Raw genomic sequence first — 13,460 nt, 5'->3', positions numbered from 1 at the left:
GAATTTGGTTTCAGGCTTGATAAGTTTGAGATTAGAGTAAAAGATGAAATGGAAATGATTAAGACTAAGAAGGATCCTGGCTGGAGATAAAGCTTTGGGATTCATTCCGAGGACCGTGGTAATTGAAGTCCAGATTGTCTGGAAAGGGTGGGACAGGGCAGCGCTAAGGAAACAGCAGGTCCAGGGAGCCCGAGCCCTGGCAGACCCCATCTTCAGACTGTGGAAGGATGAGGGCCAGCCAACGTGGTTAAACGTCGATCAGGAATAATATTCTGTCATGGGATATAGAAAGAGAGAGTTCAAAGAGGGAGTTGGCCAGCCTGGGACGTCAAGGATGATGGTGGCTGCTGACTGGAAAATGATGATCAGATTTATGGACGGGTCAGCCGTTGGTGGCCTTTCTCAGAGGAGCTTCATGGAATAAAGAGTGAGAAAGTGAGTTTGTAGATCAAGAAGGAACAGGGGGAGGAATAATCATAACAATGGTTGGCCCGTAGTATACGCTTCCCATGTCACATGCCAGGCCCTGTTTTAAGCACTTTACACATGTTCTTTTGTTGAGTCCTCCCAGTAATTTTAGGACTATACCAATATTACTAGTAGTAGTGTGGTTACTAGTTTGTTTTTTACTGGTGAGGTCCGTGAAGAACAAAGGCAATGCATATAGATAGTTCTTCTGAGACATTCTGTAGCAGTAGAATGAATGGGAAAGCACAGTAGGTGACCTCATAGTGAAGTGAACGCTATTCCAGGAGATTTTAATATGTTCGAAGTCAGGGAAGGGAGGAGGAACTGAGGAAGCTAGAGAAGGACGAGCAGGTAGGACTCAAGGGAAGAGAGCATGGTAGGGAAAGAGCCCAGCCTTGAAAGGAGAAGGGACAGTTTTGTTTGAGTTGAGTAGAGCAAAAGTGGGTGGTCCCTCATCGTTTATAATTCAGAAGTGAGACACTCTGGACTTATGCTTGATTGTGTTGGAAAATTAGGAAGGGAAGCGAAACAATTCCCAAATCATCATTGTGTTCATTTTCTTTTTCTTCTGGAAAGTCTCCTGACTGGACATTAAACAATTTAGAAAGAGCAAGGCCCCCTGGCTGGCTCATTGGGAAGAACGTGTGATTTTTGATCCTCGGGGTCATGAGTTTGAGCTCCGTGTTGGGTGTAGGGCTTTCTTAAATAAATAAAACTTTTTTAAAAATTGAGGAAGAGCAAAGTTCAGTTTTATTAACTCCTCCAAACTAAATTCTGTCAAGGGCTACTTAACTTACCATTTTTTTTAAATCATTTGTTATCTTCCCATGTATTTGGATACAGCAATTGCATTTTCATCATTGTTTCTCCAAAAGCCTGTATTTGGGGAGTGTGTAATCCAGAAGCAGAGAGGACAGAACCTGACAGATGAAAGCGTGTGGTATGGCAGTAAACCAGGAAAAAGGGAAGGGGAATGAAAAGGCGAAGTCAGTCACTTAAAGTCAGTCACTGTAAGGATAAAGACGTATATCTAGGGGCACCTGGGTGGCTCAGTGGGTTGGGGCCTCTGCCTTCGGCTCGGGTCGTGGTCCCGGCGTCCTGGGATCAAGCCCTGCATCGGACTCTCTGCTCGGCGGGGAGCCCGCTTCCTCCTCTCTCTCTCTGCCTCTCTGCCTACTTGTGATCTCTCTCTCTGTCAAATAAATAAATAAAATCTTAAAAAAAAAAGTATATCTAAAAGTCTGTTTGTAACTTCATAATTGAGACATCACTTTTATGAGAACATTTTTATTGGGGAAAAAAGGCATAAGACCACTATCATCAAGTTTTTAGAGAGCACGTGAATTTACAGTCGGCCACTGGCTAACGGGGGTGTGGGGGGCGCAGCATTGACATTTAGGACCTTGAGTGGCTATAACTTGAATAGGTCAGACTGGATGGGTACCCTGCTGAACTCATCAGATTCCCTATCTCTCCTCCCCCTCCTCCTCCTCCCCTTCCTTTTCCCCCTCCTCCTCCTCCCCCTCCCCTTCCCCCTTCTCTCACCCCCCTTCTCCTCCTCCTCCTCCCTCTCCTTCTCTCCTCCCTTCCTGAAAATGCTGTTGAGATTTGTCCAAGGTTATCTATAGGGATGAGTAAGCGACCTCTGCAGAAAGAACTGTGAGCATTGACCATGATTCAGAAAGATGACAATACTTTGCCGGGTTTCCCTGGTAGGAGAACGTACTCTCCTTGGAAATACAGGATTGGAAGCAGGCAGAAAACAGACAGTGGCAATTCCAGCAGCTCTTTCTGTTCGAAAACATTTCCTGAGGAAAAGGACATGTTTTCTCACAGAGCCCAGCCTTTGTCTATGAAGACATTGTCATCAAAACATTTTATGTCCATGTAAAATGTTTTAGAAGTTCATTCTGTGTAAACATGATCATCTCATACTAGTCGAGGTATGTCGAGCACCTCTGTCGATCCATTAATATCTGGTGTTTGTCAGTCTGTGTTTTGTGTCTGATGTGAAATGTCTTTTTTGCAGATATTGATGAATGTGTAAACAACACTGTGTGTGACAGTCACGGGTTTTGTGACAATACGCCCGGCTCCTTCCGCTGCCTCTGTTATCAGGGCTTTCAGGCCCCACAGGATGGGCAAGGGTGTGTGGGTGAGTGTTTAGATTTCTTTCCACGACATGTTTCACGTCCCCACCTATTGAAATGCAGCCCTAGTTATCAAGAGCAGGAGAGACTGTAAGCAAGGTAATTGGGATAGAATTTCGTCCTCATTCGATGTGGTCACCTAGTTTGGGGGGTGTGCAGAAAGATGGCTTCTGAACTTGCTCAGGACATTAAGAAATAAAGAAGAAGAACTGAATTCCATGTATATTGAAAAAAGAACATCTGTTGAAACTCTGAGCTGTGGCTACGGAGCCCTTCTGCAGAGTCCCGCCTGCACAGGCATCTGTCTGTGTGTGGTATGGCTCGTGGGTCTTCACGATGTACTTCCTAAGCAGTGCAGTTAAGGAAAAGTTTGGCAGGAGTTTCATTTTCCAGGAATGACACCCGTAAAATGATGCTTCGGATTGTGCAACTCTGTTTCTCCAGTCTGTCTGGGTTGATGGAGCTGGAAGGCATCCTGAATATCATCACATGTCCTGGAACAGGGTCCAGCTCATGCTCCTATAGACAACACATTTTATATCTCCTTTTCTGATCAGCTGTGATTGCTTTAAATCAAAATCATTACAAAACATTTGCAATAAGAGCCATGAACGGGGAAGGAAGAAGGGCTATGAAATTCAGAACATCACAGGTAACAAGGCTTTTCCTTAATGCTTACTCTGTCCGTTTCATAGCAGACACTGTCTCAGGAGGAGTCTGTAACTCCTGAGTTTGAACGTCTGCAATTCCAAGCACTAATTCGTTTCCCATCCAGATTAAACGGGGGGAGCACCTGATTTCCCCAAAGTTTAGTGGTAAAATCTCCCCCGTGAGTAGTCACCACTTTAAAACTAACACTGTCATCATTGCTGGTTCCAACTCCTGCTTTAGTCTCCTTTGTGCTAAAATGCAGGCAATGAAAACTGTCTAAATGTTTTGACAGAACAGGTCAGGTGACCTACATGCCACCTCCCAGCCTCAGCACCTCCTTCTTCACCTTGAACGCTCCCGTGACGTCGTAAAATGTAAATTAGCGTGTGGCTGCTCACGCGGCTGTGCAGTGATAGGGCTGCTGTTTGCTGCTTCTACTGATGACATCTTCCCAGTGTCCCCTAGCCTGAGTGGAGTTTCATCCCACTGCCTCCTGAGGATCCTGCCCCTCTCCTCCCAGACGCTGTCCCCACTCCAGCTCGGCACTGACCCCTCCTCCTGCTTCCCAAACACCTTTCGCGGATTCAGATACAGTACTGCTGAACTGTGGGGCTGTCATTAGCATAGACAGCCTGCAGCTGTCTTCTCCGAGGCCTCCAGAGCCCGTGGTTGAGAACCTTGTCTGTCGTCCTGGCTGGGACTAATGGTTGGCCTGTTGTAGGTGCATGGCTGATTTTAACTGTGACCTGCTGAGATAGCAGATATCCCACCGCTGACTCCATGTCTGCTCCTGAGCCCCTGGTAGAGGTTCACGTCGGACCAGTCTGATGAGCACAGCAAACCCATCCTGACATTCTGTTTCAGCCCACAAAACACATCCTTAGAGGAGGGATATTTGTTATCATTTTACCGAACTCAGCAGGTGTCATTTCATCTGTCATTCACGCTCCCCAAATATTAACTGAGCGTCTACGATATGCACCTGCTGCTGGGTGTTCTGTAGGATTTGAGAGTCAAATCAGCCCTGAGAGCAAATTTTGGCCATTCTGTTTCCTCTACTTGGACTCTGCCTGCACCTACCCCCTCACTCCCCACACCCCCCAAACCCCCCTCCATCAGCCCCTCATCCTTCAGCTGGAACTTGGCTCCAATATCACGTCCCTAACCCACCCCTTCCCTGAAGGTCCACTGTTCCATGCTTTCCTTGCACTTTTCATTCTTAGCGCTTACCACACCTTGTGAGATTGTCTGGCTGATTTCCCTGGCTTGACTCTAAGCTCTGTGAAGGCAGGAGTTGGGCCCGCCTGCGTCATCATTGTTGCCCCAGTGCCTGGCCCACAGAAGTAAACTAGAAAGTACTTTTTTGATTGAGTGAATTCATTCTCGTGGGAGAGATACCAAGAGTCATGTAAATAATACGAGTTAGAAAGTAGAAAGTTCCATTTGACATTTACCAAATTGATAAATGTGAACTGGCAAATTTCTAAAGTCAATTTTTCTGGTCTAAATTATGACTGTCTGAGTTGATGAAATATGCCAGCTCTCTGCTTTCCTTCATGTTCTAATACCTTTCATAAGCAAAACCCAGCTCATTAGGTTTATATCTGTTTATATACAAAGTGAAATGGAAAACTGAGGTAATTATCCAAATAAGTCAAGATTCATAAACTTTTTGTCCAATTAACTGGGTATAGCAGGTGAAAATAAGATTTTTTCCCCTAAATGATTTGGATAGTATTTAACTTTATATAATATTTAACTTTGTATAAACCATCTCAGAGTACGCTCATGAGAGCTGATGTTTGTACGTGTTTAATGCATAAAATACGTGAGCATTTCAGATGTCAATTCAAGTAATTTGTTGAACTGGGCATTCCTTAATAAAATTTCTTTGGACAAGACACATTAAATGTAGTGTTGGGCAAGGTCAAATGTTAGAATTAGCCCTTTTTAGGACTATGTGCTCGCATAATATTGAATAAAGTGTACTCCGTTGTAGATTCCTGGGCTATGTTTTAGTTAAGTATTAAGTACAGATGAATAGCACTTAGCAAAATAGAAAGCACCCGCAGAAGACCCACAGAATTTTTAAAGGCACAGCCCATGATACGTTCCTAGAATAGTTTGTTTCATGTGAATGACTAACGTAACCTGGTGAGTATTTACAGGGGTCTTTCCTTCATTTCCCAAAGGGATACACACCTGATTTCTGGTTGTTGAGGTATGGACATTTTAGCTACTAGGGAATTGTATTTTCAGATATATGAATAGATTGAAAACAATTTTGTAATGAATGTAAGAAAGATTCTTGTTTCTGAAATGCCAGGTCTGCTAATTTTCCTGAATTCAAAAGTGAAAGCGGACTGTCTTGTTCTTTAAGACCTCGTTATGTCGAAAAGTCAAGGAAGAGAGAATTAAATGGTCAGGGTGTACACAGGCCTCTTGCAGTTCGATCCCAGGGCCCTCCGTAAAGTGGAACTGGAATATGGAAACTTGGCTTTGTGTTTTCGTGGTCCTTTTACACGAACCGAATTGTGCAGCCCAGTCTTGAGGAACCCCTTCCCCAGAAAATAGCAGAAGGCTCTGATTGCTCATGGGGGACCATTTGGGACCAGCAGACACCACTAGCCCTGGCACAACTGGTGAAATAGAGAGCCGTCAGGAGGGAGGCATGCGTCTGACTTGATCTGTGCTCCCTTTTCCAGATGTGAACGAGTGCGAGCTGCTCAGTGGGGTGTGTGGTGAAGCCTTCTGTGAAAACGTGGAAGGGTCCTTCCTGTGTGTGTGTGCTGATGAAAACCAGGAGTACAGCCCCATGACTGGGCAGTGCCGCTCCCGGGACTCCGGAGGTAAGTCTCCGTGGCTCCTCTTGGGGACTTATCCCTATTCAGGTTTGAGTCACACGCTCTGGAAGTGAGGTAAGGAATAACCAAATGTCCTGGAACACTGCTGTCTTTAGAAGTTCCGTGCTCTTTCCAAGCCTGCCTTATCAGTGAATTAGGATGTGGTCAGTGATGACGGTTTGAGCTAGATGGCCTCTGTCGTGCTTTCCAACCCAGAGACGCCATGGGTAGGGTAAAGGATCCAAAATGATGAGAACATTCCCTGGGAACCGCTCACAACTCAGAGAGCCATCAGCTCAGGGTTTAACATGGTGTTGTCTCATTAGGTTGCATAATCTTGCTTTCTTGGCCCTCGGAGAAGCGTATCTTGACACTTCTCTAAATTAAAAGCAACATATAGGCCTCTTAGGATCTACAAAGACTTCCACTTGGAAGAGTTAAGGTGTTTTTTTCAGAAGTTGGCCCGGAGAGTGGCTGTGTTTGCATTCGTTTAAAATTTGATTTAGTCTGTGTCGTCATGGCACGAATTGAAATGGAGAGCTGATGGTTTTCCAGATAAATTAATCAACTTCCAGATCACTCTTTTAGTGTGTGCCATGTAGCTATAGTTTGGTTGTATTTTAAGGGAAGCAAAAGACCAAATGGTCATTTGAGAGCCAAATAAAATGAAACATTGGCCATTTGACTTTCTTGCTCAATCTCGGTGATTATATCCATGCTTCTAAGAGAGCTCTCACTACTTCTCGACAGGGTACACTTGTTCTGTGTGAAATAACCATCTTTGCAAGTAATAGGGAATAAAATGTAAAAATATTTTCCCCTACACATATTCTTAGTTATTAAATGTAGAAAGGAGGGGTGCAGAATTACACAAAAAGACAGCAATTCAAAAACATTGTGAAGGGGACAGGATGAAGTGTTACTGGGGTCACTCTTCATTCCAGTGACCATCCCTGTAACGCGTGAACCAAAGAGAAAAGACTTTTCATCTCAGTTGTTCCTGTAGTAGCAAAAACAAACACGCAGGGATGCCTGGGTGGCTCAGTCAGTTAAGCCGCTGCCTTCGGCTCAGGTCATGATCCCAGGGTCCTGGGATCAAGTCCTGCATCAGGCTCCCTGCTCTGCAGGGAGCCTGCTGATCTCTCTGCCTCTACCTGCCTCTCTGCCTGCTTGCACACGCACGCATGCGCGCGCTCGCTCTCCCTCTCTCTCTGACAAATAAATAAATAAATAAATAAATCTTTAAAAAAAGAACAAAAAAACACGCAGTCAGTAACATGGCTGGCCCATAGTAGGATTGGGTAAGTAACTATCTTTTTCTTCTTTGTCTTTGGTTCTGTAGAGTAACACCTCACCCACAGTATCATTTTGACTAAAGTCATTCACGTATTATTGTACAGTCACTGAATGATTCACATGAAGGTTAGGTAGTCAAGCTAAATGCGTGTGGTCCTGTGTTGAGTGATAGACCAGGCTCTTCAAATGATTACAATCTGTGGTGGGAGGGAAGAAGAGATGATATTTAAAAAGATAATTATTGGAATTAATGGAAACTTTAGTCCTTTGTTTTCCAAACTTTTGTAATACTTTAAATTGGAATGACCGTGGTGGGCTGCTGTTTTCCAGCTGTGTAAGCTTGGGCATATCATTCACCTTTTATGAGTCTTTATTTTCTTGCTTACAAAATAGAAAGGTTGTATTTACCTCACAGAATTTTATGAATTTTTAAAAAATCCTATCTGTAAAAGCCATTCGTTAATGGCAGAGTTCTATAGGAAGTAAGCTCTAATCTAAACATTTAAGTGATACCTCTTTCTTATTTTTTTAGAATCTGTTCTGAAATAATAGCCCTTTTAATGACTTTTTTCCAAAATAGATATTTTTTTGCTAGAATGTTTTAGCAACATCAAAGAATGGTTCAGGGGCTCCTGGGTGGCTCAGTGAGTTAAAGCCTCTGCCTTTGGCTCGGGTCGTGATCCCGGGGTCCTGGGATCGGGCCATGCATTGGGCTCTCTGCTCGGCGGGGAGCCAGCTTCCCCCCTCTCTCTCTGCCTGCCTCTCTGCCTGCCTCTCTGCCTACTTGTGATCTCTCTCTCTGTTAAATAAATAAATAAAATCTTAAAAAAAAAAAAAAAAGAATGGTTCATTCACTTCACATAGACTCGAATGAGGTATGTGTCTGAGATCCTAAAGCTTGCTCATTTCTTTTCTTAGAGATTAACGGTGCTTTAATAGGATCGTGAGACCACCTGAACCATTTTGGGGGAATGGGAGTAATTCATTGTAAGCTGCTTCTTAAAACTTTACAGTGATTCATTTTGTAAGCCTTGTTCCTCATCTCCTATTTTTAAGTTTTTCTGTAACAAAGTTCCTAACACTTGCTTTGCTTTTTTCCTCCCTTAGTGTCATTGCCCTCTCAGTGACTCTTTCTGGAAAGTTCTCCCAGTCAGAGCTTACTATGTATTGTCCTGCGTTTTTTAAAGAACTTCATTTTGAATACTCAGATTCATAAATCTTGTCTGACAATGGATACATAGTTTTTTTTCCTCTTAACTTTGTATCTAATCTTTCCATTTATGGTTTCTTACATATTTTCCCCCATAGTTCTCTGGCTTTTGCTACATATTGTACATACCCAGTTGTTTTTATTGGTCCATGTCAACATAATCTAATTTATATAGTTCCTGGCAGCTCTGACTACTATACCTCAATTTGCATAGTTCTTGGCAAACTTTAACTGATGATACGCAGTGTTAAGATTGTCTGTGATGACATCTTCATCTGAGCAGTTCTCTGTCTGGGTCCTGAGAGACCGGCCAGCTGTGAACCACAGGAGATTTCCCTCCCTGACTTCTTCAGGGCCAGTAGTTGACCTGCTGTTTAAAAAGGTGATTGAAGCTGGAAATCTTTAAAAAGATAATATAGTTTTTAAGTATTTCAATTTTATCTTAAAGCACACGAAGGAACATTCAGTTGCCAATCTTAGAAGGAGGGCCAGAGTCTTCCTTTGAGTAGAAGTCCACTCTTAGAGTCCTGCATGGCTTGTCCTGCATAAACTGTATTACGCAGGATTGACATCACCCACTTTAAAGGGAGTAAGAATTTAAAGTCCCTTGCGAAGTAAATGAGTGTAAAATCCCTCTCTAGATTTTTCTAGTTTTTCTCAAATTTTTTTGCGGTTGTCTTATCCACACCTAATTTGATAACGTTGCTTTTACCGAGTCAACGTTAATCTTTCCAAACCTTGATTTTGTTCTATAAACAACTCTTCTTACGGCACATTTTATTGATTTGTATACTGTTCAGTTATACAATTACAACAATTAATACGGTGGCACAGAATGTTTCAGAATAAACACAGCCGAGCCTCGGTCAGCACCATGCCTAACACGTGAGAGCAGATGTGTGTGCTCCCACCGGAGAGCGGCCAGCTGGCTGAGGACACTGGCCAGGGTGCTTTTCAGAGGGCGAGGGAACATTGGTTCATGCAACAGATTGGTTAAATGGAGGCAACTTCAAAGAGTGGCCACTTCCTCCAATCAAAGGAGCTGCTGTTAAATAAAACAAACCGTGGTGTAGGAAATTCAAGTGAAAGTTTTTAACAAGGACTCAGATTAATAGTATTCTCCATATGATAGACCAACAGCGCAGACCTCATCCTTCCTGAAAAGTAATTCAGAAAGGAAAGGTGAATTTGCAATATAGGCTGGAACGCTGTTCATCGGCTGGAACAAAGTTTCCCCAGTACCTGGGGCATTCCAGCGGTGAGCAGTAGTGAGTCATCTGTGGTGGGATCAGACTGAGGACAGAACCGGAGCTGAGAGGTGCATGGCAGGAAGGCACACTTCGCATCAGTGTGCAGATTTGTCCCATAACTAGAGACAGCGGATCACTGTCACGAGTCTGTGGGTGTTTCCCGAGAGGTATCCTGGAACAGGTGGGAGACCCACGGCCCAAAGGGCACCCACTTCCCACAGGATATCACGCCAGGTTGTACTTTTGAATTTTCCTGTCATAGGATTTTTGTTTCTAAACTACGTCTTGGCTCCCACCTAATTTTTTTTTTAGGTCTGGCATAATGGCTTTCACTGCCTGGGCCTTTGGCCACTAATTGACATTGCTGTACGTTGCCTAAAAGCACCTGCAACAGAAATGACTAAAAAAAGTCCATGCCACTCATCACGTGTAAAAGGGTATGCACATGAAATACAGCCTGGTGCTTCTATTTCCTCAGTGCCTGTGATAATTGGTCAATAAAAACTTGACGTCCGTGGGCACTCTAAAGGAAGCATATGTAGTCTTGCCAGCTGAAGCCCTCAGGCCTTACCCATAAAACATGGCTCTCTGTCTTGATTGGTGCACAGAGGAGACTCGGGGGGTAGGAACTGGGTTTTATTTTTAAAACAGAAGGTATAAGAAAAGAACACAAAAAGATGTATGTTATAATTGAGGCAAGGGTTCCTCACTTTAAGAAAAGTGAATAAGCAAGATCAGAAATTATAGAATATAAGCTGGAGGGATAATTGGCATTATAAATTATAAATTTATAAATTATAAATTATAAATTAATTGTTCTTGACACAGTTTATTTCAGGGTTTCCTTAAATACCATTTCTCACTAATGTGTTGGAGAGCTTATTCTTGCCTCACAAGCTTGGGCCCAGACTTCCACAACAAGGAAGCACCTTCGTGGTTTTCCAGCCCAGCTCCGATATTTCTGTGTAAGGAAGCCCAGGCCCAGAGAGAAGTTCTAAATGTTCTCCTTAGGGCCCTCTGGCTAATGCTGGGCAGAAACCCAGCTCCTAGGTCTTTTCCACATCACCCTTCCACTTCTCAAGGCTAAGGACCCCATGACACCAGATTCTTCTAAAATTGGCTTCCTTTTCACTTCCTTTCTTTGTTTTGTTTTCTTTACTGAAATGATGTGCATTCTCCTCAGAAAATTGGCAAATACGAAAATAGATCAAAAATGAAAATCCCGGGCGCCTGGGTGGTTCAGTGGGTTAAGCCTCTGCCTTCAGCTCAGGTCATGATCTCAGGGTCCTGGGATCGAGTCCCGCATCGGGCTCTCTGCTCAGCAGGGAGCCTGCTACCGCCCCCCCCCCCCGCCCCGCTTGCCTCTCTGCCTACTTGTGATCTCTCTCCCTGTCAAATAAATAAATAAATTTTTTTTTTTTAATGAAAATCCCCTGCAATGGCGCCATCTAGGGATGCTCTCTGTCACCATGCTTACCTCCAGATTCTTTGGGGGGACATCCATGTTCCACGTACCTCCATGGGACCGTCTCCCATTTGCTCCAGGGCCCTCCCACTCATTCGTCTGTGTGAAGCACTTTTCCCTTGGGTCAGCAGTGAGCTCCTACATGCTAAAGCCATTAGTCTCCCTGCTGACTCCTCAAGAAAAAAATTGACAGTGGTTTCCCATCTCCCACCACCCCTTCTTTTCCCTTTGATTGATTTTAGGACATTTGTCTTCCCTGTATCCTCCTTCCTCTTTCTCTGTTCTTTCTCTTTCTTGTTCCCAGACTCTTTTTCTGTTGCCCATTCCTTAAATAATAATGTCCTGGGGAGTTGCATGTTCAGGCCTCTTTTTACTCTCTATGCTTCTCCGGGGATATTTAATCCTCATCTCTGAGTCACCTATTACTTACGTGGTACTCACTGCCAAGTAAATACTTTCTGCCTCCTCCTCTGTCCTTGGGGCCATGCTCTTATTTCCAGCTGCCTATTATTGGACCTTTCTCCCAGGGAGTCTTGTAAGTATATCTGCCCGAAATTATCCAAAACCGAATTCTTTACCATTCCTTCCCTAACCTGTGTTCACTCATTAATTGCCAAACATCAGTACGAGAAATCCTGACATCATCATACCTTAATTTTTCTCACCATTCATCCAAGCCATCATAACGTCCTGCCAATTCTGCTTCCACAGTGTCCTTCAAAGCTCTCCCTGCTCCTCACTCCTCCGAGCGAGTCCCTCAGCTTCTCTTACCCGGACCGTGGCAGTACCCTCCTGACTTCCCTACAGCCTCTCCCATCAATTCCTGCTCCTTGCAGTTGCCACAGTTGATGTTTGCAAAACATGAGTCTGGTTTTATTATTTTTTTCCTTCCAGGTTGTTACTTAAATTCCAGTTAACATACAGTGCAGCGCTGGTTTTAGGTACAGAATTTAGTGATCCATCACGTGCAACCCCCGGTGCTCATGACAGAAAGCTTCAGCTGCTTCCTACTCCCTACAGCATAAAGTCCAAATCCATTAGCAGGGCAACAGGACCCTGATACTCCATCTTACTCCTTTTTTGCATCCCCTGTAACCTTGTTCACTGCTTAGCATGCATGGTGCCTGACCTGTGAAGACACTCAGTGACTCTTGAATCAAATTACCTGTTTGATTTGAGAGTGTATCTGCTTTGTATCTCACCATCTCATTCCCAGGTAGTTCTATAGAATTAATATAATTATTCATTTTATCAGAGATACATTTTTATCAAAGATACAGTGGGGGCCACACTTGAATGAGGAATTATGCATTTATACTTATGCATTTATACTTATAAATTGTGCATTTATACTTATGCATTTATACTATACTTATATATATACTTACATATATAAATGTATATATATACATATGTATATATATAAATGTGTATATATACATATATATAATTATAAATTATGCATTTATACTTTATATGCATTTATAAATGCATATACTATTATGCATTTATACTTATAATTATGCATTTATACTCCTCTCTATGCTTGGTCAAATAACAAGTGGAACAGAAGAAAAAAAGAGCTTCCCTGCTGTCAAGGGGCATGTGCAAATCATCCTCATGGTTCTGACGATTAAACCCACACAGCATTCTTGTTCTCTTCCTAGAGAGGTAGTTTCACTATAGGTTTTATGTATGTACAATATTTTTTTAAAGACAGGAAACCACATATAATATCATTCAACTGTTATATTTGGCAGAGTAGGGTTTTTTTTAATAATGTATTTAGTTAACCTGTAAAATAAATTAACATTGAAAGAGTTTTTTAAAAAATAATTTCTGATTAGAAAAAAAGGCCTTCGGTAGGAAAAAAATTAAAGACAGCGAGAGCACAGTATTTAAAATGTAAACATTGTAAAATGCCATCAAGCTCCTGGGGTCTTCTTGTGTATTGGTAATGGAGCTATACCATAAAATAAGGTAAGTCTATAGGAAAAGTCAAATAAGGTAAGTGTAAGGAAAACAGGCTCATTTGTTTACAGGGTGGGGGAAGCTGGGTCAGTTTTCTTCCCACATTCAGAGAGAATAGAAAAATTTTTCAAACCGTGCTTTTACTTTTAGGAAGTT

At 42.9% G+C, this 13,460-nt stretch overlaps 1 protein-coding gene across 11 annotated transcripts in view; it reads left to right on the top strand.

Annotated features, from left to right (window-relative positions):
- LTBP1 (latent transforming growth factor beta binding protein 1) overlaps window positions 1–13,460 on the top strand; it is a 398,263-nt gene that overhangs the window by 345,960 nt on the left and 38,843 nt on the right. For 7 of the 11 annotated variants that reach the window (XM_032881895.1, XM_032881896.1, XM_032881900.1 and 4 more), the window contains 2 exons: window positions 2,498–2,623; window positions 5,975–6,118. In XM_032881895.1, the coding sequence (XP_032737786.1) occupies window positions 2,498–2,623; window positions 5,975–6,118 (270 nt within the window). The remainder of the gene's footprint in view (window positions 1–2,497; window positions 2,624–5,974; window positions 6,119–13,460) is intronic. The other 4 variants (XM_032881898.1, XM_032881901.1, XM_032881903.1 and 1 more) reach the window with 1 other exon arrangement.

This window comes from Lontra canadensis, unplaced genomic scaffold (genome assembly GCF_010015895.1).
Source record: "Lontra canadensis isolate GAN:19392208 unplaced genomic scaffold, GSC_riverotter_1.0 scaffold78, whole genome shotgun sequence".
NCBI lineage: Eukaryota > Metazoa > Chordata > Mammalia > Carnivora > Mustelidae > Lontra > Lontra canadensis.
The sequence above is the reverse complement of the archived record's forward strand: the minus strand, read 5'-3'. Positions and strand labels throughout refer to the sequence as shown.